This window comes from Salvelinus namaycush, chromosome 20 (genome assembly GCF_016432855.1).
Source record: "Salvelinus namaycush isolate Seneca chromosome 20, SaNama_1.0, whole genome shotgun sequence".
In the NCBI taxonomy this organism is placed as follows: domain Eukaryota; kingdom Metazoa; phylum Chordata; class Actinopteri; order Salmoniformes; family Salmonidae; genus Salvelinus; species Salvelinus namaycush.
Window position 1 is genome coordinate 25,029,970 of NC_052326.1, and position 24,703 is coordinate 25,054,672.

General features: G+C 43.3%; 1 protein-coding gene across 1 annotated transcript in view; it reads right to left on the reverse strand.

The window, feature by feature from the left end:
- Positions 1 to 15,514: 15,514 nt before the first annotated feature.
- LOC120064718 (calmodulin-binding transcription activator 2) overlaps positions 15,515 to 24,703 on the reverse strand; it is a 110,007-nt gene continuing 100,818 nt past the window's right edge. Inside the window, exons 11-20 of the mRNA XM_039015339.1 lie at positions 20,155 to 20,300; positions 19,873 to 20,057; positions 19,643 to 19,721; positions 19,279 to 19,546; positions 18,715 to 19,193; positions 18,464 to 18,648; positions 18,087 to 18,339; positions 17,596 to 17,667; positions 17,086 to 17,231; positions 15,515 to 15,593 (exon numbers count right to left, since the gene is read on the reverse strand). Coding sequence (XP_038871267.1) covers positions 15,515 to 15,593; positions 17,086 to 17,231; positions 17,596 to 17,667; positions 18,087 to 18,339; positions 18,464 to 18,648; positions 18,715 to 19,193; positions 19,279 to 19,546; positions 19,643 to 19,721; positions 19,873 to 20,057; positions 20,155 to 20,300 — 1,892 coding nt within the window. The remainder of the gene's footprint in view (positions 15,594 to 17,085; positions 17,232 to 17,595; positions 17,668 to 18,086; positions 18,340 to 18,463; positions 18,649 to 18,714; positions 19,194 to 19,278; positions 19,547 to 19,642; positions 19,722 to 19,872; positions 20,058 to 20,154; positions 20,301 to 24,703) is intronic.

Here is a 24,703-nt window from a genome sequence, read left to right on the forward strand (position 1 = left end):
CATGCGCTGACCAACTGGCAAGTGTCTTCAATCACATTTTCAACCTGTCCCTGACCGAGTCTGTAATACCTACATGTTTCAAGCAGACCACCATAGTCCCTGTGCCCAAGAACACCAAGGTAACATGCCTAAATGACTACTGACCCGTAGCGCTCACGTCTGTAGCCATGAAGTGCTTTGAAAGGCTGGCGATGCCTCACATCAACACCATTATCCCAGAAACCCTAAACCCACTCCAATTTGCATACCGCCCCAACTGATCCACAGATGATGCAATCTCTATTGCACTCCACACTGCCTTTTCCCACCTGCACAAAAGGAACACCTACGTGAGAATGCTATTCATTGACTACAGATCAGCGTTCAACACCATAGTGCCCTCAAAGCTCATCACCCCCATAGTCCTCTGGCCTTCCTGACCATTTAATGATGGATTCTAATGAAGTGAAGGATAAAGCCCATATTGTAGGGTTTTTTAACAAGCACTTCATATCTGCTGGTTCAGTTGTTGATAATGGTGAGGCCCAGGCCTCTAATGTAAGCTCTGTTACAGTCAACTATGATATAGGCCCTCATGTGAACCATTTTAACTTTGAGCCTGTTTCTTATACTGATGTCTATAAAGCACTAAAGGCAATAGACACTACAAAGTCTGCAGGTCCAGACAACCCGGACCCCTACCTCTTAAAGGTAGCAGCTGCTATTATTACTGAACCTGTGGATCACATTTTCAACTTGAGTCTCTTGACCAATTCCATACCCAGCATTTGGGAATCAGCTTATGTCATCCCACTGCTAAAGAATGTAGATCCCTCAGATGCTAATAACTATCATCCTATCTCCAGACCTCCTATCCTGGCTAAAGTCTATGAATCCCTAGTGAACTCACAGTTAAAAAACGTGTTAATTGAAAAGAACATACTGAGAGGGGTTCAGTCTGGCTTTAGATCGGGGCACAGCACCACAACTGCAGCTATGGCAAATTACATCATTATTGGACTTGATAAAAAGCAACATTGTGCTGCTGTCACGCCCTGACCTTAGAGATCCTTTTTATGTCTCTATTTTGGTTTGGTCAGGGCGTGAGTTGGGGTGGGTATTCTATGTTCTATGTTTTGTAGTTCTATGTTTTGGCCGGGTAGGGTTCTCAATCAGGGACAGCTGTCTATCGTTGTCTCTGATTGAGAACCATACTTAGGTAGCTCTTTTTCCCACCTGTGTTGTGGGAAGTTGACTTTGTTTAGGGCACACAGCCTTCAGCTTCACGGTTTGTTTTTGTAGTGTTTATTGGTTTTTTCGGCGTCATTTTTATTAATAAAAGGAAAATGTACTTTCACCACGCTGCACCTTGGTCCTCTTCTTTTCACGGCCGTGACAGCTGCTCTGTTTGTGGATTTATCAAAGGCCTTTTATTCAGCTGACCATGGATTGTTGCTAGCTAGACTCAGAAACATTGGTCTCAGTGAAGGGCCAGAAAATTGGTTTAGGAACTATCTTTCTGACAGAACACTGTGTATATTGACAATCACAAGTCTAGCTTTCTTGAGATTAATAGAGGTGTGCCCCAGGGTTTCATTAGATTCATTTGCATTAATGATTTGGGAAATGGGAAGCAACCTGCAAAGTTATACAGTTATATATATTCATCTGCTCCTTCTCTGGTTCAGGCTGTTGAATAGCTCCAGACTGCTTTAAATCACAGCAGGCCTCCCTTTATGGTCTCAAACTGGTCTTGAATATACAAAAAAATAAATTCATAACCTTCACCAGAGCTAGAACACTGCCAGACAATGTTAGCATTGTCACATCTGGTGGCTTATCCATTGAAGAAGTGTCATCCTATAAATAACTACAGTTGAAGTCGGAGGTTTACATACACTTAGGTTGGAGTCATTAAAACTCGTTTTCAACCACTCCACAAATTTCTTGTTAACAAACTATAGGTTTGGCAAGTCGGGTAGGACATCTGCTTTGTACATGACAAAAGTAATTTTCCCAACAATTGTTTACAGACAGATTATTTCACTTATGATTCACTGATCACAATTCCAGTGGGTCAGAAGTTTACATACACTAGGTTGACTGTGCCTTTAAACAGCTTGGAAAATTCCAGAAAATAATGTCATGGTCTTAGAAGCTTCTGATAGGCTAATTGACATCAATTGAGTCAATTAGAGGTGTATCTGTGGATGTATTTCAAGGCCTACCTTCAAACTCAGTGCCTCTTTGCTTGACATCATGGGAAAATCAAAAGAAATCAGCCAAGACCTCAGACAAAAATGGTAGACAAGTCTAGTTCATCCTTTGGAGCAATTTCCAAACGCCAGAAGGTACCACATTCATCTGTACAAACAATAGTACGCAAGTATAAATACCATGGAACCACGCAGAGGTCGTAACGGTCAGGAAGGAGATGTGTTCTGTCTCCTAGACATGAACGTACTTTGGTGCAAAAAGTGCAAATCAATACCAGAACAACTGCAAAGGACCTTGTGAAGATGCTGGAGAAAACAGGTACAAAAGTATCTATATCCACAGTAAAACGAGTTCTATATCGACAAAACCTGAAAGGCCGCTCAACAAGGAAGAAGCCACTGCTCCAAAACTGCCAATAAAAAAGCCAGACTATGGTTTGCAACTGCACATGCGACCAAAGATCATACTTTTTGGAGAAATATCCTCTGGTCTGATGAAACAAAAATAGAACTGTTTGGCCATAATGACCATTGTTATGTTTGGAGGAAAAAGGGGGAGGCTTGCAAGCCGAAGAACACCATGCCAAACGTGAAGCACGGGGTTGGCAGCATCATGTTGTGGGGGTGCTTTGCTGCAGGAGGGACTGGTGCACTTCACAAAATAGATGGCATCATGAGGAGGACAACTTCCAAAGTTGTGGCAAAATGGCTTAAGGACAACAAAGTCAAGGTATTGGAGTGGCCATCACAAAGCCCTGACCTCAACCCCATAGAAAATTGGTGGGCAGAACTGAAAAAGCATGTGCGAGCAAGGAGGCCTACAAACCTGACTCAGTTACACCAGCTCTGTCAGGAGAAATGGGCCAAAATTCACCCAACTTATTGTTGGAAGCTTGTGGAAGGCTACCTGAAACATTTGACCCAAGTTAAACAATTTAAAGGCAATGCTACCAAATACTAATTGTGTGTATGTAACTTCTGACCCACTGGGAATGTGATGAAAGAAATAAAAACTGAAATAAATAATTCTCTCTAATATTATTCTGACATTTCACAATCTTAAAATAAAGTGGTGATCCTAACTGACCTAAGACAGGGAATTTTTCTAGGATTAAATGTAAGGAATTGTGAAAAACTGAATATAAATGTATTTGGCTAAGGTGTATGTAAACTTCCGACTTCAACTGTAGGTATTTGGTTGGATGACAAGTTGTCCTTTAAAGTTGATGTGGATAATCTTGTGACAAAGCTTAAATTGTTTTTATTTTCGTAATAAGACTTGCTTCCCGCTTATGGCTAGAAAGAAGCTTGTTCAGGTCACTTTTCTCTCTGTAGTTGATTATGGGGACTTGTTGTATATGATTGCAATCTCCTCTGTCTTACAAAGACTGGACTCGGTTTATCATGCGTCCTTGTGCTTTATTACAAATGCCAAGTCACTCACCCACCATTGCACATTGTACCAAATGGTAGGTTGGACCTCAGTTCATTTGTGCAGAAAGATACATTTGTATGTGTTCATCTACAATGCCCTTTTGGGTAAACTCCCTTTTTACCTCTGTAGTCTGGTCTCCTTCACCACCAGCAGTTACCATACCCGGTCTGCTAGGTGGTTCCACCTTAAAGTCCCCAGGACATTTACAGTATTAGGCAAGACTGCCTTCTCTTCTTGTGCACCAGACGCGTGGCATAATCTACAATCCATGCTTCATCTCGATATGTTAGTGCCACTGAATAAATTTAAAATATTGATGGGAGACTCTGTTACGGAGGAGTGTAAATGCTTTTTTTTAGGCTGAATCATGTTGTTGTATTGTATTGTTGTATGTTTTAATTCTGTAATGTATTGATTGTTGCTGCCTTCTTGGCCAGGTCTCCCTTGAAAAAGAGACTCTGGGTCTCAGTGGGGTTTTCCACTGAGACCCATAAAATAAAATCACTAAGCTAAGGACCCTGGAACTGAACACCTCCCTCTTCAACTGGATCCTGGACTTCCTGACGGGCCGCCCCCAGGTGGTAAGGGTAGGTAACAACACATCTGCCACGCTGATCCTCAACACGAGGACCCTCAGGGGTGCATTGCTCAGTCCCCTCCTTTAGTCCCTGTTCACTCATGACTGCAAGGCCAAGCACGACACCAACACTATCGTTACATTTGCCGACGACACAACAGTGGGAGGTCTGATCACTGACAACGATGAGAAAGCCTATAGGTCATCCTGGCAGTGTGGTGCCAGGATAACAACCTCTCCCTCAACATGATCAAGACAAAGGAGAATATTGTGGACTACAGAAACAGGAGGACTGAGCACACCCCCATCCTCATCGACGGGGCTGTAGTGGAGCAGGTTGAGAGCTTCAAGTTCCTTGGTGTCCACATCACCAACAAACTAACATGGTCCAAACACACCAAGATAGTCATGAAGAAGGCACGACAAAACCTATTCCCCCTCAGGAGACTGAAAAGATTTGGCATAGGTCCTCAGATCCTCAAAACATTATACAGCTGCACCATCGATAGCATCCTGACTGGTTGCATCACTGCCTGGTATGGCAACTGCTTGACCTCTGACCGCAAGGCACTACAGAGGGCAGTGCGTACGGCCCAGTACATCACTGGGGCCAAGCTTCCTGCCATCCAGGACCTTTATACCAGGCGGTGTCAGAGGAAGGCCCAAAAAATTGCCAAGGACTCCAGCCACCCTAGTCATAGACTGTACTCTCTGCTACCGCACGGCAAGCGGTACCGGAACTCCAAGTCTAGATCAAAAAGACTTAACAGCTTCTACCCCCAAGCCATAAGACTCTTTGACAGTTAATCAAATGGCTACCCGGACTATTTGCATTGTCCCCACCCAACCCCCCATTTTTACACTGCTGCTACTCTGTTTATTAACCATGCATAGTCCCTTTACCTCTACCTACATGTACATATTACCTCAATTACCTCAACTCACCGGTGCCCCAGCACATTGACTCAGTACCGGAATCCCCTGTATATAGCCTCGCTACTGTTATTATTTATTTATTTATTTATTGTTGCTCCTTAATTATTTGTTATTTTTCTTCTCTTTTTTCTTCTTAAAACTGAATTGTTGGTTAAAGGGTTGTAAATAAACATTTCACTGCAAGGTTAATACCTGTTGTATTCGGTGCATGTGATAAATAAGATTTGATTTAAAATAATGACAATCTTCACATGGTTGTGAAAGTGCAAGGCAATGAGCATGATGCTCCTTTCCAACAAATATCGAGGGTCTTATTCTGGTGACATAATAATCAATGCTTGGCTGCCATTTGGCAAACAAAAATTATCTTCCTTTTGTCCATAATAATAATCTTATCATGTAGGCTATACTTGCGCTCTAGACAAAATATACTTGTAGTGATGTCCTATCTATGTTTGTTATTGTTTTGTAATTTGCAATAAAAAAAAAAAAAACAAGTCAGTTTGATGGAAACACTCTGGTGGGAAAATTTGCATCATTTTAGAATATTAGCATGAAAATCTGTTGCCAATTACATGGAAACCTCGCAAAAGGGGAACCTGTATTTTGAAGGCAAACCGCAAATTCCAAGATTGTGGCTAATCCTTATTGTGGATAGCTTCACACAGGTTCCCTCCTGCACTTCTTTACATCAACCTACCAAATTTCCACACAGGTGTGTAAAGAAAATAAATCCTTCTTGGGGTGTTCTTTCCACATTATCATTCACAAAAATTGTCTGTCTTTCTCACTTTTCTGAACAGGAATAGCATTGATTCAGCAATCCGATTCTACTCCTGACCCAAGGCAAGTGAAGAACTCAGGCAGCCTAATTCTGCAACAACAAAAAAAAGAAATTGCACTAATTGGTCTTTTGACCAATCATATCAGATCTTTTCACATAAGCTATTTTTAAGAGCTGATCTGATTGGTCAAAAGCCCAAATAATTTGAAGAAAATATCATAATTAGGCTGCCTGTCTAGGTAAATCCATCAGAAGAAATCAAATAAAATTGTAAACTGTAAAAAATAAAACTGCAGTAGCAGAGAGCACAGTATTAGTCACAATACAAGCCCCTAACCAACAACGCAGTTAAAACAAATACGGATAAGAATAAGAAATAAATGTAACAAGTAATTAAAGAGCAGCAGTAAAATAACAATAGCGAGACTATATACAGGGGGGTACCGGTACAGAGTCAATGTGGGGGGCACAGGTTAGTTGAGGTAATATGTACATGTAGGTAGAGTTATTAAAGTGACTATGCATAGATGATAACAACAGAGAGTAGCAGTGGTGTAAAAGAGGGGCCAATGCAAATAGTCTGGGTAGCCATTTCATTAGATGTTCAGGAGTTTTATGGCTTTGGGGTGGAAGCTGTTTAGAAGCCTCTTAGACCTAGACTTGGCGCTCCGGTACCGCTTGCCATGCAGTAGCAAAGAGAACAGTCTATGACTAGGGTGGCTGGAGTCTTTGACAATTTTTAGGACCTTCCTCTGACACCACCTGGTATAGAGGTCCTGGATGGCAGGAAGCTTGGCCCCAGTGATGTACTGGGTCGTTCGCACTACCCTCTGTAGTGCCTTGCAGTCGGAGGCAGAGCAGTTGCCATTCCAGGCAGTGATGCAACCAGTCAGGATGCTCTCGATGGTGCAGCTGCAGAACCTTTTGAGGATCTGAGGATCCATGCCAAATCTTTTCAGTCTCCTGAGGGGGAATAGGTTGTGTCGTGCCCTTTTCACGACTGTCTTGGTGTGCTTGGACCATGTTAGTTTGTTGGTGATGTGGACACCAAGGAACTTGAAGCTCTTAACCTGATCCACTGCAACCCCATCGATGAGAAAGGGGGCGTGCTCGGTCCTCTTTTTCCTGTAGTCCACAATCATCTCCTTTGTCTTGAATAGGCATACAACGCTAGTAGTAGCCCAATTCTGATCTTTTTTCAAACTAATTGGTCTTTTGACCAATCACATCAGAGCTTGTTTTAGAGTTGATCTGATTGGTCAAAAGACCAATTAGTGAAAAAATATCAAAATTAGGCTGCCTGTGTAAACGCAGTCTAATATGGGTAAAAGGGTGATGTAGTTAACCTGCTAGTCGGAAATAGGAAACTCTGAAATGTCCAACTTGCTAACTGGTTGTAGTTATACACATGCCGCGTTCAACTAGTTAGTAAGTCGGAAATATACAAGTTTCCTAGTTCCGACTAGCACCTAAACGTGGCAAATGAGAATGGAATTATGCGGCGTTCACGTGCTGTCGGAGTTATCGGAAGCTCCAAGTTTGCAGTGGGAAATTTCACTTGAATAACCCTCCTAATCGGAATTACAAGTTTGAAACTCTGAGAAAATGTTGTTACCTGAGTTGTCGAGTTGTGACGTTTCACCAGTGACATTTTACCTTTTTAACCAACAGATGATAACAAATCAGTGTTCGACAATTACAACCTTATGAATATGTATAATGTAGCTAGTCTGACCATATTGTCAATGCTAAGAAAGCTAGCTAACTTTATTATTAGCAATTTTAGCTAGTTTTTCAAGCTAGCTAAAGTCTTATTGGTTGAAGAATTGTTTCGACTTCATAAGCACTTCAACACAATCATGTTGGATTGACCACTTCCCACTTCCCAGTTTCCCATGAGCACATGAAGTCAGCAATACATACACATGGATTTAAAGCAGCTGTCCAGTGTTTCCAGATTTCTATTAAATATGATCTATAATTAATTACAATATGAGTGAAATAGTTTTCTTCCAAAAACTGGTAATTAGGTATGTTAAAAAGCAGCTTTTCTGTGTTTGAATGGTGTGGGCATACCCCAACAACAGAATCAAAGACAGTACATTGTAAAGATAGGCAGAAACTGCTTCTCCAGTCACTGATCACGCTTGTAGGCGATGTCGTTGGCTAGCTAAGTTCATGCGTAGAAACCCGTCATCGGGTCTAACGGTTGTCTTGCGCAAACTGAGCACATGCAGGCCATCAAATCAAAGGCACACCTTCGATATAAAGTTGTTTTTGACGAAAATGAAAATGTGTCAGTTAGTTACTTTCACGAGGTTGGAGTAATAACATGTTCAACTACTTAAGATACTGGTCTCGAATCTAGGTTGTGCTTTGAGATTTCGAGAAAATTCACTTCTCTCAATGACTTCTCAAACCTGGTCTGCTTGGTCTGCTTCGCAAGCTTGGTGATGTTGTACCTCAGGGTTTATAAACTCTGTGACAGAATGTTGTGGGCATATCAATAAAAATATTAATGACAAGTAAACAGCCAATGAGCCAGTGAGACATCTTGGTCAAAAACATGACATCATCCACTATCAGGAAATAGCAAGCTGTTTGAGATAAATGTTTGAGGTAGGGTTTTAAAAGTGTTTTTTCCCCTTCTAAAATGTATGCTTTGGCCACAACTTCAAGTACAGGATGAGTCAACAACATTATTTGGGTATGAGTTAACAGATTAAGGGCTCGATTCAATCTGTTTCGCTGAAGCATTACAGATTGCACCATAGAAAAGTAAAGCCAACATATGCAGTGTTTATCGTGAATGCAGTCTCTGCTAATGCGGGAACATTGCCTTTACATTTCAATCACGTTGTAACGCTGAACCTCCGCAATACGGATTGAATCGAGCCCTAAGAGCTTTTAAAAGTGAGATTTTCACTAGATAGTTACTTTAAATGAAATCATTATTCAACAAGGAAATAAAGTCTCTTCAATGCCTCAACTTACTTCATTATAGGCCCATGGACAGAATTACCAGAGACTTAATTTTCAACAGTATTTCTGGAAATACTACAAATACAAAAACGTAGCATAGATATGATAAACAATTTGTAGCCCAGTTTCTTTTAAATGTCGTACAATCACACTGACAATAAAATAAACATCAGACCATTACAGTAAAGTGCAAATTTTCTTTTTACTCAGATTTCATTTTACAGCAGAAATTATGTAAAGCATTCAAAATACATTTTCCACATATAAGGGCAATTCAAAACACTTTGCATGGCCTCAGCAGCAGAAGATACTTTTTAAAAACATATTCAACTATTTATTGATGCGTATACATGCACATTATAAAAAATTCACTTACAAAAGAGGGAAAGAGAGGTAGAAAGAGAGAGAGATAAAGAGAGAGAGGGGGCATGAAGAACACAAAATAGGAAGGAACAAAGCTAGGGATGAGAGAGGAAAAGAGAAAGAGAGGGAGAAGTCTAGCTAGCACTATTTAAACATGCAGAGTGATGTCAGCCCATAGCCCGTTATAACTACGGCCTGTATTTCATAATTTATCTCTTATTTGACCTTTAACCTGTGGGTCAAAGGTCACCTCTGTGCAGCTTGCCCAGGAGCGAGTTCAGCAGGACGCAGCGTTTTGTTATGTTCAGATAGAAATATGGCATGTAGAACAAACATGCCTCTCTGACATGTAGAATAAGGAATCACGTCAGCTATATTCATAGCATTTCTATCTGCAACGTTCGGCTACTGAATGTGGCCCACTTCCTTAGAGGAAGTCAAAGTTGCCTGTGACATAGCTTATGTTTTTCTCTACAAACTGATCTCTACGCTTACTTAAATTTACAGATCCTCATTTAGAAAATGTATATGTTTGTTTATTGCTCTGTGTGTTTCAGTGGAAAGCCTTATCCAGTGTGAATTCACCCCCTTTAAACAGCAGCCCCTCTCTGTGTTTCTGTTAGTGTAGCTGTGATGTGGTTGGAGGGCACAGTTCCAGGCCAGGGTATAAAATGATTAAGCGCATTCAAGAGTTGACTACAGAGTGAAACAGCGATAGGCTGGAGAGCCTTTCCAACATGAATAATTCCTGGGCCATAATGACATTATGTCATTATGCCCAGAGTTTTATGCCCAGAGTTTTTCCTGGTCAGGAAAACCACTCCGGGCCCTAGAGAGGATATTATTGTCTTCTTTGTGAGGCTCTACATATATTCAAATGTTTGTATTATATATGTTATATGTTGTGTCTCAGGTGTTTGGACGTGGAAGTCCTTTATAGATGGGATGTGTGTGGCACCCATCTCAGGCCAACTCCCTGTGAACAAGACCTCAGTCTGCCAGCTCTCTGTGGGGTCATCGCCACTGTCATCTTATGAAAGAGGAGGTATAGCCTAATCACAATTGGCTGATTAACACACACACACACACACACACACAGGGCCTACTCCACACCCCCAAGCCATTCTAGAACCCTGAGTTTAAATCTGAGGGAGTTACTGCTCCCTAAGAAAAAATAAAAGAGAGAGAGTGTGATGTGTGTGCAAGATTGGAGATTGTGAGACGACCGAGTGAGTCGTGTGCATGTCTCTGTCTGTGTATGTGAAGTTTGCTCCAGCTAAGATATGTTTTTATGTAAGAACGTTGGAAGAACATTACTGCCAGGACTGAACAGATGATAAATAAAGTGAAATGTCGTGCAATTTCCATGCAGAAGAATACACTTTATCAATGTTCAAAACAGATATTTGCATCTTGAGAATGACCATACAGCAGTTGAATTCCAGAAAGAGGGTTTCTTGTGCTCTACATCTCACTAAAGACTTAACCCAAGGTATCTATATGACAGTGTCTAGGCCTACATGTACTGCCATTACTGTAAAATGGGCGTGAATGTGCCATGCAGAATTTAGCCTATAATATATCAACCAGCCCAGTCAGAGATATGGCATGATCTGGCAACCTAACTGAGATCCCAATGAGGATTGAAACGTTGTCCATGTTTCCTTCTCACTAATAAATACATGTAGGGGGCAAATCAGAGCTATGGATTTTTTAAAATAATGTAGCAACCCAAATGAACCATGGTAATGTATGCTGGGATCCACTACTCAGTGTCTACCTGGTAGGAGGAGTAAAATACATCATCTGCTTAGAGGCACTAGTAAGCACTAGTATCAGTCTGTTTCTGCTATAGCCATCTTGTCACTGTCTTTTAACAATGGAATCTTTTGAATGCATAAACACTTAGGTATAGGAAGCAGAAAAAAAATCACTAACAAATTAGAGTTCAAAATAAGACTGGGCGCCAATCTTCTGTGTAGAATAATCGTCACACACAATTTGGGAAACTATAGAGAGAATGGGTTAACTAGTTTGGAGACATATAGTGGGTTCCTGATATTAGCTTGCACGTTCTGTATATGAGTAGGCACTTTCTAACCAAACTGGTCATAATCCTCAGTCAAAGCAAATCTGTAAGACACTCCAGGGAAGGAAACGCCTCATTGTAACACGGGCCATACTATTGGCAATTACATGCTGGGGAATTTGAAGGGGAAAACATCTGTCTGAAGCTAAGAGATGAAAGTTTCAAATCTGCAATTGCATTAACATAAAAGTATATACCACTTAGCAGACACTTTTATCCAAAGTAACTTACTCAGTACAGTGAGGGCATACATTTTGAGTATGTGTGTGATCCCTGCAGGAAATTAACCAACAACCTTGGCATTGCCAGCACAACGCTCTTACTAACTGAGCCACAGAGGACCACACTAACAGAAACATCACCCATCACCAGTTTGTTTGGTTTTGACACCTGACAGGAACTCATTCTGTGTACACTTTAGAAGAATAGATTATGAAGTTCTCCTTGCTTTCCCATCCTTCATTTGCTTGAGATGACTGTGTACAGTATATTTAATACTTGTATGTTTTACCTCCTGTACCAGGAGTTTTTCCTGAACAAGTGACCACATGGTCAGGAAAAACTCCTGCGCTAATCCTAGGGTCCTAGGGAAAAGTAGAATTCATAATAATTGGCACCACTAGCAAAATTATTTCATTCTTGCTAGCCTGAAATCAAAAGCATGATGTGTATACATTTTGCTTTCTGCCCTTATTCTTTATATCACTTGTTTTAACATAAGATTTCATCAATGTCATGCTTTAGCAAAATGTTCTTCAATAACACTTATATCAAACACTTGTAAAGTAGTTCAAATCCTCTTACAGTCCATAGCCACAAAAAAATGTATGTTGATTTTCTTGCCCCGTTTCTTTGTCTTATTTTCTCATGCACATAGATCCATGGTTAGTATTTACATTATTTACAAACAATACAATTGTCCTGTATACCCGGGTCTCTATCTGCTCATATTGTTGTTATAGAAGTAAAATAATATATATTCTTAAATACAGTCTTTTCTCATGAAAAGATCCAGGGTCTCTATATATACCCTTACCTCGTCATTTATGTACAGAGACGCTCAATAGTCAAAAATATGGGTTGGGCTAAACTCTATAAGGGCTAATATAGGGACCCATGTCCTAGACAGGGGCTAGCGTATAGTAAGTATAGGGACTTCTCACAGACTATAAGAAGTCAAGGCAATGCAATGTGACACTCTCCTCAAAACCATATGTGGCTTTTTGAAGTTCATGTTAAGAACAAATTGACAGAGACAGATAACCATCTGAACTGAATATGTCACACATTACCACACATTACCACACAATAGGGGGATAAAACTGACTCGGGCTAAAATGCCCTTTTCTTACTGTAAATTAAATGAAATAACATAACAAGGTAAATAATAAAAAAAATAGATAAATAATACATAAATAAAAACAGAAAACCCAGGTTATTTTCCTTACATAGAGCACATGATAAACACAGGGTAGAGATAGTCAATGAGGACAGAAGTGAGACACCACTACACATAAATACAAAACAAACAAGTTTGGTTCGCATGCAGGAGCTCACAGCTCAAACACATGCATTAGATTCAACAAACACAGACTCACACATCAGGCTAGCAAAATGCTGCCTCAGAGAATGACTTCATAGACAAGTCAATATAACAAATTAAGACACTGTTATTTACATCTAAACCCCTATCTGTTAATGTTCTTCTTACATTCAAGTGTAGTACTTCTCTTTGGGGGACTGGTTGACCTGTCTAGCCAGGCAATCAGAGTGTGGTGATCACATTGACTTTGCCAACTGCCATAAAAGCCATGGGAGAAGAGCTAGTGAAAAACAGTGCATGCATACAGGATATGGGAGTGATATTTGGTTTATGTTTTCCTTTCCTAAAATGTATCATTTATACAGCATGTACAACAGGTCCAATATAGATTATGCATGTCAATGCAAATGTTGCCCATATGAGAAAACCAATCATCTCATTCTCCGTATCGAACACGTTCGATAAAAAATGTTGCATCTTCAGCTGCATTCTGATCTTCTTCTCTTGTTCTTTTCTGCTCTTGAAGAAAACATTGATCTATCTGTGAAGAGTGGAAAGATGCCAGGCAGGGTAATGTAGTTTCCTCTCTGTGATCTGGAGGAAGAGGAAAGTAAAGCGATGCTGTGGCCAGAGCCAGGTCCATACGTTCATCAGAGCAGTCTCCCAGATATTGATGTGTACCTGTCTGTTTGGGAAGCGTTTGTCTCACAGAAACAGAGGGAGGAGAGAGAGGAGAGTTGTCTCTGTGTTGTCTCAGTGATATAGTTGCCATGTATCCATCCTCATTGTTAGCAGTCTGTTTGGAGAAGAGGAGTGTGGACTGTGAAGTAGTCCCATTGTGAGAGTGGTATGAGGAGAGGGAGGAAAATAGAGTTGCCCCTGTGAGACCGAGGGAGGAAGGGAGAGGAGGAGAGGGAAGAGAAGGGTGTAGAGGAGCTCACAGGATGAGGGGGCTCTGTGTTGGACTGGTTCGTGGGCTCTCAGGACCCCTGGCCTTTCTCTGCTCTCTTGCCCTAGAGGAGAGAAGAGCTCCAGGTCAGACACACACACACCACACTGATGGGTGGCACTGGGGACAACAAACAGTTATTTTGGTTCACCAGCCACTTTCTGTGTTACAGTTCTCAGATGACTGTAAGATGAGCGGCCTCATACACACACACGCGCACACCCACCCACGCACGCGGGCAAGCGCGCACACACACACACACACTTCTCTCCCCCCTCTCCCTCCACAACTACCAAGCCAAAAATAATAGCAGGATACTGGCAGGCCAAACAAGAGAGAAGCCCCTCCCACAGAGGAAGTGATGTCATTCAAAGCATGCCCCAGTCCCTGGAAGTAAAGCAGAAGGACCTGCCCCCTCTCTCTGTCAGTCATGCAGAAATACCAGCATCATTCAGCAATATCCAGAGAGAGAAAGAGAGAGGAACAGAGAGGGACAGAGAGGGACAGAGAGGGACAGAGAGGGAGAGAGAGGGAGAGAGAGGGAGAGAGAGAGAGAGAAAGAGAGAGGAACAGAGAGGGAGAGCGAGGGAGAGAGAGAGAGAGGAACAGAGAGGGAGAGAGAGGGAGAGAGAGAGAGGAACAGAGAGGGAGAGCGAGGGAGAGAGAGAGAGGAACAAAGAGGGAGAGCGAGGGAGAGAGAGAAAGAGAGAGAAAGAGAGAGGAAGAGAGAGAAATAGAGAGGAAGAGAGAGAGAGAAAGAAAGAGAAAGAGAGAGGATGAGAGAGAGAGAGAGAAAGAGAGAGGAACTGAGAGGGAGAGAGGGAGAGAGAGAAAGAGAGGAACAGAGAGGGAGAGAGAGGGAGAGAGAGAAAGACAGAGAAAGAGAGAGAAAGAGAGAGAGGAACAGAGAGCGAGAGAGACATAGAGAGGAACAGAGGGAGAGAGGGAGAGAGAGAAAGAGAGAGGAACAGAGAGGGAGAGAGAGGGAGAAAGAGAGAGAAATAGAGAGAAAGAGAGAGAGGAACAGAGAGCGAGAGAGATAGAGAGAGGAACAGAGAGCGAGAGAGATAGAGAGAGGAACAGAGAGGGAGAGAGAGAAAGAGAGAGGAACAGAGAGGAAGAGAGAGAGAGAGAGAGGGAGAGAGGAACAGAGAGAGAGAGAGAGGAACAGAGAGAGAAACAGAGAGGGAGAGAGAGAAAGCAAACAGACTAGAGGGACAGATAGAGGTGTTTATGTTTGAGGTTTGGACTGACCCAGTGTTCCCTCTCTCCCTCTCAAGAGCTGACATGCAAACAGGCATCAGCCACATGGAGAGAGGGAGCGAGAGAAAAGTGAGAGAGAGAAGGGGCGAAGGAGAGAAAAAGAGAGAGTATGAGGAGAAAGTAAGAAATGAGAGTAAGAAGAGGGGGTAAGAAAAGCCCAAACTGAGTTACTGGTGCTCACTTACCCGTTTGACTGGTCTATGGTCCATCAAGAGGCTTCACAGAAACAGCAAAACAACACCAACTATTAGCACACACACACACTGGGTATGGGAAGGAGGGGTGGGGTTGTCACCACACGGCCATGCTAGAGAGGACAGACATGGTCAACACCTGCATCCTCTCTATCATGGTGATGTAGTGACAGCTGGTCTGGAGCAGGAAGGAGATTGTGTGTATTAGTACCTGTGGCGGCATCTGAGCAGGAACCTCAGGATCTTACGGGCAGCCTGGTTCTGTCTCTTAGTGAGGAGACTGCTGCATGATGACAACCACACAGCACAGTTAGGGTGTGTGTGTGTGCTTGTCTGTTTGTGTGTATAGGTCGGTATCAATAAAACGTCACAATAAGGTGCAGAGCGTTCGATTTGCCTGCTGGGGGGCAAGGAGACCCCAGCACCGCTAAAACCATTGTGCTATTTTTTAAAATGTGTCCTTTTTAAGGGATTGTTAAATACATGTTATAACTATTTGGTTTTAATATCATCAGACTTATACAGCAAGTAACTGCCTGCTTTCATGATCAGTAAAATGTCAGATACGTGAGGGTAGCCTATCCATTTGGCATATATAACATGTGTCATTTAGCTTGCTTCATCAGAGATTAGGCTTTTGGAAAGAGATTGACAAGTCATCGTCCTGGTAAAGTTGTCAGTCAGACTTCTGTCATCACCACAATAGATGACAAGCAAATCAAACTATATTTGGATATAGCCATCTAGTTTAAGCCCTGAAAGTTAGCTTATTAACTGGCCATATTGACGCGATCTGTTGTTAGCTAGCTAGCCACTTTGACGGTGTCCATCAATCACTGTAGCCTATCATGTCTGTCAGCAGCAATCGTGATTAAACACTCTGAAAAACACTGTTGAAAAGGGGATAATGTTAGCTAACTTTGCTAGGTAGGTCCACGTTGGTTGGATAAAAAAGCACATTAGGTCGACTTACCACTATGTTTAGCCAACTGTACAACGTTTCTACCGGTAGCTTGCAAAGTAAACATGATCAAACAATACTTTGGCAAATGCACCCTTCTGCTGCTTGACAGGTAGACCCCACAAAGGATGGGAAATGAACTTAAACCAGTCATATTTGTCAGGTATAGTTCACTTTTATGTTATATCACTCAAATATCCAATTAATGGTGGCCAATATAAAGAGATATCCTGGGAATACTCTCATGTATCTGAAATTACATGATCAATTGATGTTTACTGATCATGAAAGCAGACAGTTACTTGCTGTTTAAGTCGGATAATAGAGCTAAATGTGGCATAATTGTAAATGTGTAGTCCTGACTATGTTCTTCAAGAGGTGATGATATTAAAACCAAATAGTTATAACATGTATTTATTTAACAATCCCTTAAAAACGACACGCAGCGGCGATGGGGGTCTCCTCGCCCCCCAGCAGGTAAATCAAACGTTCTGCACCTTATTGTGATGTTGTATTGATAATGACCTATGTGCACCTTATTGTGATGTTGTATTGATAATGACCTATGTGCACCTTATTGTGATGTTGTATTGATAATGACCTATGTGCACCTTATTGTGATGTTGTATTGATAATGACCTATGTGCACCTTATTGTGATGTTGTATTGATAACGACCTATGTGCACCTTATTGTGATGTTGTATTGATAACGACCTATGTGCACCTTATTGTGATGTTGTATTGATAATGACCTATGTGCACCTTATTGTGATGTTGTATTGATAATGACCTATGTGCGTGCCATGTGTGTACCTGAGAGAGTGTCTGTAGCTGCGGTAGTATTGCTGGATCAGTACTGCTGCTCGCCGGCTCTGCTGGAACTTCCTCTGTTCGTGGAAACTGCGGAAGCGGCTCTGGATCAAAATGGCTGCCAGCGTCATCCTCTTATAAAGTGCATACTGATAGAGATATTACATTAGACTGGTCAGGGAAATAGTACAAACTTAATGTACATTCAAACAATGTGTTATAGAATAAAGACAGAGAGATTGAGAGAGAGTGCCACACTACCTTCAAGGCTATCCATGACAGCTTGAGAGAGATGGAGAGAGGGAGAAAGAAAGAGAGAGAGTATGAAGGACATATTGTGGACACATCCAGTCATAGTGAACCAGACTAGACATAGAGTAGAAGGTATGTCAGCTGCTGTGTTCTAGCTGTCCTGACTAATGGCTGAGCTGACTGATGCTGATTGGTCATTGGTTTCAGTAGCAGGGCTGATATGTTCTTCTGATTGATCTGGGATTGAGAGTCTTACTGTACCTGTTTGTATTTCTTATAGCAGCGCTGGACCACTGCTACGGTCTCTTTACGTTGCTCCTGGATTGGCCGGCCCTAGAGGAAGGAGGGAGGGAAGGGTGAGTTGGCATGGCAACCACAGGGGAGAGACCAGGAGTGGGCATGCGAGCCACAGATGGTTGACCCCAAACTTCACAACACTGGATTCTAGATCATACAGCTGTTGCAGTGTATCCTTATGAGGGAGAGAGAGAGAGAGAATGCAGTGCAGTTGTTTTTTCTATCCAGGCCATGCTCTGCTTAAACTCCCCATGCAGGGTCAATCACACACACCCAGACAATACTACTCCAGACATCCACCCATTCACCCTTCAACCTGTGGAGCCAGGGACCTGGCAGGGAGAACTTTTAACCCAGAATAAAGTCTTCTTCTACTTGACCCTTCTGTTGTATTTTGTAGTGCTTTGAGTGATTTTTGTGTACGACGGCTTTACAAACAGAGTTATTATCAATACCTTGTACTTTCTGAGGGTGTGGTGGGCGTGTCTTGCAGCCTCGTACAGTTCTCTTTGCTCCGCCTCTGTCAGTGTGAGGTGGGCAGGGTTGGTGTCTGGGCCCTCTCCACTGAGTGATGCATGCAGGAAGGAGCTCCAGTCGGCCGGGGAGGGCAGGCCTTGCGGAGCCAGGGGACTTTCCTGATCCTCAGGCCCAGTCAGGGGGCTTGGTATGGGGCTTGGGGTGGGCATCTGGGGCCTGGAGTATAGAAACCTGAAGGAAAATCACCAGAAGCAGTATGAGGGAGAGTGCAGGCAGTAATATACACTACATCGATACAATACCACAGTATCATATAGAGATAGGAGATATAGAGATAGGAGCTTTCTGGACTCACCGCTCTACGTCACCAATGTAACTAGCCAACCAGCTGACATCACCGCTGACCCCAACGGTCTCCGGTGGCGACATCTCAGTCTCCGTGGCAACAAAACCCTCCTGTTTGATCCTGTCAGGAGTCGCTTCCATGATGTGTTCTGCCAGCATCATCATGTTCATCTGCAACACACACACAAATAAGTGCTTGCATGAAGTAAAAGTAGAGGCTTGAGTGGAGTTATTGGTCAAACTAGCCTAAGCTCCTCCTACCTGCAGGTCTTCACTGTTCTCCTGATAGGTCAGAAGTTCTGGCTCCTCCCCCCTGGTGGATACGCCCCTCTGACGCAGATGATTGGCCAGTCTCTCCTTTCCCAGAATCCTCCTGGCCAAACTCCGCCTCCCAAGAGCCTGCCGCAAGCTATACCTACTACCACCCCCTGACCCCCCTAACCTGGCCTGCAGAGGTGGGCTGGGGAAGTGGGGATTTGGGGTGTTAGAGCTGGGTCTGGGTGGGTGAGTGTTTAGGGGGCTGAGGTTGGGTAGTTGAGAGCGTGGGGGGTTGACTGGCTGTTGCTGGGCCTCAGGGTTGAGTTTGAGTCTCTTGGCTGGTGGGAGGTCTCCCTGGTTGTCTGGTGGCCCCCGGTGTTGGCCCTGCAACTGGGGTTGGCCCTGATGAGCCCAGCTCTGACTCTGGCTCTGGCTGTGGTTCTGGGTGCTCTGCTGTGGTTCTGTCCTGGTTCTCCTTAGGTCTGGAGAGACAGAGCATGATATCACACATGGAACTGCGGCCCTCAGGGTTAAATACCCCAATGTAACCAAGGTAACCTCTCTCACCTTGGTTAGAGCTGGGTGCGGGGCTTTCCCTATGTCCACTGGGCTCCAATTCGCTGCTCCACCTGTCCATCCAGGTGTCAGTGGGCGGACTCTGAGTAGGAGGAGTCTGTTGAAGCTGCTCCAGTAGCTCGGCCAAGCGAGTGTGTCCCCGTGAGCGTGCAATACTGAGTGGCAGGCGGCCCAGCGAATCAGGGATGGCCAAAGCTCTGGGGTCCCACTGGTACAGAACCAGCGCTGCTTCTGTATGACCCAGAGCACAGGCCCACATCTACCGGGCGGAGACAAAACACGTCATATACACACAGCATTAAATAAATATAGACAGAACATACATTCACATTACATCACAAACACAATCTCTTACCAGTGGGGTGCAGGAGAAGTGGTCGACATTGAGCGGGTCCACCTCTAATTCCAGATCTATGCTGTCTGCATGCTTAGTGCTGAGGAACAGAGGAGCACGTTTAGAACCATATCTTAATGTACCTGTGTGTGTGTGTGTGTGTGTGTGTGTGTGTGTGTGTGTGTGTGTGTGTGTGTGTGTGTGTGTGTGTGTGTGTGTGTGTGTGTGTGTGTGTGTGTGTGGATTCTCACCGCCAGCGGATGAGAGTCTGTATTAACCCTGCGTATCCCTGAGCTGCGGCCAGGTGCAGCAGGGTCATGCCCCGGGAACTCCGGCTGTGGATCAGCTGATTGGAGGAAACCCAACAGGGGCGGGTCATCATCTTCTCACACACCACCACCACACGGCCCTCAAATGAACCCTCGGCTGGGGAGAGCTGGAGAGAGAGGGAGGGGTAAAAGCAATCAATCAATAAAACAATTAACTAGCCAATCAATCAACCAACCAATCAATTAACCAATCCATTGAGTTACCTGGGACTGGTGGTCAGTGCCACCTGCTCCTCCACCTCCCCCCGTGGCTGCTGTGGTTTCGGAGCTCTGATGGTGATTGGTTATCTCAGCCATCCTCTGTTCCATCTGCTCCAGACGCTCCAGAATGGACATCCTGAACTGGGTATCTATGGAAACACAGGAGGGACACACTGTGATTGGATAAAAGTGGGACAGGCAGAGATGACTGGTTGAGGTGAGCTGTGCATAACTCTATTCATAATGTGTTCATTATCCCTGTAGCAGATTCCCATACAGTAAGAGAAAACAGAGTTTACATGGGTGAAACATCAAGCTCTCTCTCTACAGAGATAAACCTTAAAAACAAACTAGACCTGGGGGCAAGTCAACAATAGTCCATGTTTCTATCTATGTGAGAGAGAACAGGAGTGTGTACTTGCACTGTGTGTGTGTGTGTGCTTGCGCGCGTCTTTGTTCAAATGCTACTGCAGTGTTGCTGCAGTGCAGATTATGTCATCCCCACCTGATGGTCTCTCTTTCTCCCTCTCCATCTCTGTCTCTCCCTCTCTCTCTCTCACTCTCGCCCTCTCTCTCAGGATGCGGCACACACAGAGGAGGAGAAGAAGGTGGGACGACAACTGTGACATAAGAGCTCCTCCCCTTTAACACAACTACTACAGCCAATCAGAATGGAGCATAGCCTGCCAGCTACACATGACAGAGAGCTCATCTGAATGAACAGAAAAACAAACTCAACATGTTGTGTTAGCTTCCCAAACAAATGCCTTAAGGTCAGTGGGCTAACATGTTCTGTAGTCACCCAGACATATTGGGTTCAATACCAGCTGGTTATACCACCACATTGGGTGGACAGAATTTTAGGGGGAATTTAGAAGTTTCTCTGTTCTATGTCTAGGCGGGTCTGTCTGGATTACTCCGATCTGTGTGGGTGTTGCATCAGTCTGCTGCATGTGGGACCTTGATCTCTCACCAGACACAGAGGAATCATGAATTACACTGACCCTCTTTGACTCTCCAACTGTGTGTGTTTGTGTCTCTGCATGTGTGTATCTACAGACTTGTGTGTCTCAGTCTCCAACCATGTTTGTGTTGCTCACAAGATATGTTTGTATGTGTGTCAGTCACTTTCCTCCTACAGGGAGCCTATCCGTCTACTCCATAGGCTACACCCCGTTCCTACCCTTCTATGAGGCCCTCAGGGGCACTTCCAGTCACACACACAGCATGTCAGTGACAACAGCATGTCCAGGACAACACAGTACTTGGCGGTGGAGACATGACCACTGCTGACAACATGCTTGTTTCTATGTTTTAGTTTTTTTCAGTTGGGTATTTATGGATGGCGGGAGGTCTGTTTAATTAGAGAAAAGCTTGTTTTCCAGAACTGTTCAATTCTGTTCCAAGTTTTGACCCACTTTCTGCCCCTGTTCCTGCCCATCAGACTTGGGATTTGTTAAATTGTTATATAATTGTTAAAGTAACCAGAATAAAAACTGTGAAATGTCACATTAGGAAATTATTTTCACCAGCCCACAGGGCTTTCAGCACAACTCACAGCTAGTCTACAACTCGTGGCACTGTCCACTTCTCTTGGTGCTGAAATCAGAATGTGGGATGCGCTTCATGCAACTTCGACTTGGTTCAGACCAGCTCGTAGCCTACTCCCCTCTGTTCAATTCACTCACTTATAGTTTACAAGTTATAATAGTTCATTTCCCAAAATGTAGGCCTATGCCTTTGCGAAAAGTTAATAGACTAGGCTACAGAAGTCCCCAAACGGCATATGAGTTACACGGACAGTGGCTTATTGTAGTCCTTTGTTTGAGGTTGATTTATTCAGAGAGAAAGAGATAGAGAGCGAGACAAAGCGCAAGAGAGAGAGAGAGAGAGAGAGAGAGAGAGAGAAAGAGATAGCAGCTCTTCCACAGCACACGTGTTACTTAGTTACTTAGTCATTGTGCTACCAGGCCAGCCAAGTTACACAACATAATATACAGGGGTTAGCCATTTACACACGTTTTAATACCTGTGCCGCAAGATGAGGGAATTTACCTGGACTGTGTTGGCTATGAGCCTTTACCAGGTATATCATCGGCAATGACCAATGAAAGCAATGTAAACACACACAACTAACGACTTTCGAGATGATGCGAGCATGCATAGGCAGACATAGCCTACTATCAACACCACAGTCAGATAGCCAAAGTGAATAATAGGATAAACTAAAATCCTCTAAATGGCTCCAGTCCAGACTCAACAGCGACCTCCGAGACACTCTGTGGCTCTCGCATTTTCAACACCAATTACGAGGTAAATGCACAAAACACCGACAACAGCTAAAAGTCTATTTTCTGTTTTCTATCTCGTTTTCACATAATAGATAAGGCTACTAACCGGAAAGCTCAAATAGTTTCTCTGACGCTCTCTTTGTCCTTCTTCTTCTGTTTTACAGTTCCCTTTTAGTTTGAGGTGTGCGACGCTTGCTACCATGCAACATCAATAGAACAAAGTGGAAGAGCCGAGAGAGAGAGTCTCTACCCTCCCCTCCCATTTCGCGCCGTTTCTCTCCCCTAAAACCGTGATAGGTGCGTAAACAGGGCAGACGTTCATTCTAATTGCGCCGCAGGGAAACAGACGCCGGGGTTAAATCTAACCATGGGGAGTTCCACGAGCTACCGGTGTCTCGGTCATCATCGGTGGGAGAAAAATAAACGAATCACAAGAGTCAGAGACAGTAGAATAACTTGACTACCCGCTTTTCAAACAAAGGCACAGTGGAGAGACGAGAGTGAATTCAAGCAGGCGTGAGTAGGCTAATGCGAATATGCCTGGGTAACCGTACTTTATCATTCGGCTATTTGATCTCTTTGGTGCATTGTACAATTTTGGTAGGCTAGTTTATGACAACGAGCCTCAATATGGGGCGACCGACCACTGAAACAGGCTTAAACTAGGCTGCCGAGGCTACGCCTCTCTCTCATTCGGTCAGTCTGTCGAGATTATGCTGGGAGCGACTATGCACAGATGGCTGCTCTATTAATCCCACCTCCAGCGTTCTAAAACGCTATAAAATCTATTGCTATTCCGCTTTGTGTATCCTATGTGAGCGGAACCTGGTGAAGACCCATTACGGTTTACATTTAGCTGCAATAAAACAGACCGTTAACGCAACAAAACATTATGCGAGTGTTCTCTTTATGTGGACCGCAGCAGTGCGTCTTTCTGTAGACGCATTGCCGCACTGCCCCTCCCCCATCTTTCTCTTGCTCTTTCTCTCTTGCTCGCTCGCTCTCTCTCTCTGCATTGCGGGCGATAGCACAGGCCACAATAGCGTATCTATCACATAGACTGGAGCGAACGAGATGAAACACACAAGCCCCTGAACTATACAGGCATTGAAGAATTACAGCACCTTGTTGCACAGACTAGTGTTTGCAAGAGTGAATGTTTGTGTGAGAGGGAAAATTGAGTAGCAAACAAAATGTAACTACTTAGAGGTTCGTACAGTCAGGAAACCTTATTGTCATTCAATAATTGGCAGGATGTTGTCTTCATGTTGTGCATGGTGAAAAACAACAAAACACACAGCAATCACATAAAACAAGGGTCTTAAGCCTATGACCAACAGGTGTTTAAAAACTTAATTTCAATTCACATGACAGCAATTATACACAGGCTATATATAGTATGTCTCCCACACAAAGGCTCCCTGGAGGCTGCAGTATAAAACATACAGTGCCAGTCAAAAGTTTGGACACACCTACTCATTCCAGGGTTTTTCTTTATTTTTACTACTTTCAACATTGTAGAATAATAGTGAAGACATCAAAACTATGCAATAACACATATGAATCATGTAGTAACCAAAGTGTTAAACAAATCAAAATATATTTGAGATTCTTCAAAGTAGCCACCTTTTGCCTTGACAGCTTTGCACACTCTTGGCATTCTCTCAACCAGCTTCATGAGGAAGTCACCTGGAAAGCATTTCAATTAACAGGTGTGCCTTGTTAAAAGTTAATTTAAGAAATGTCTTTCCTTCTTAATGTGTTTGAGACAATCAGTTGAGTTGTGACAAGGTAGGGGTGGTATACAGAAGATAGCCCTATTTGGTAAAATACCAAGTCTATATTATGTCAAGAAGAGCTCAAATAAGTAAAGAGAAAAAACAGTCCATCATTACTATAAGACATTGAAGGTCAGTCAATCCAGAAAATGCCAAGAACTTTGAAAGTTTCTTCAAGTGCAGTCACAAAAACCATCAAGCGCTATGATGAAACTGGCTCTCATGAAGACCGTCACAGGAAAGGAAGACCCAGTTACCTCTGCTGCAGAGGATACGTTCATTAGAGTTACCAGCCTCAGAAATTACAGCCCAAATAAATGCTTCACAGAGTTCAAGTAACAGACACATCTCAACATCAACTGTTCAGAAGAGACTGTGTGAATCAGGCCTACATGGTCGAATTACTGCAAAGAAACCACTACTAAAGGACACCAATAAGAAAAGGAGACTTGCTTGGGCCAAGAAACACGAGCAATGGTCATT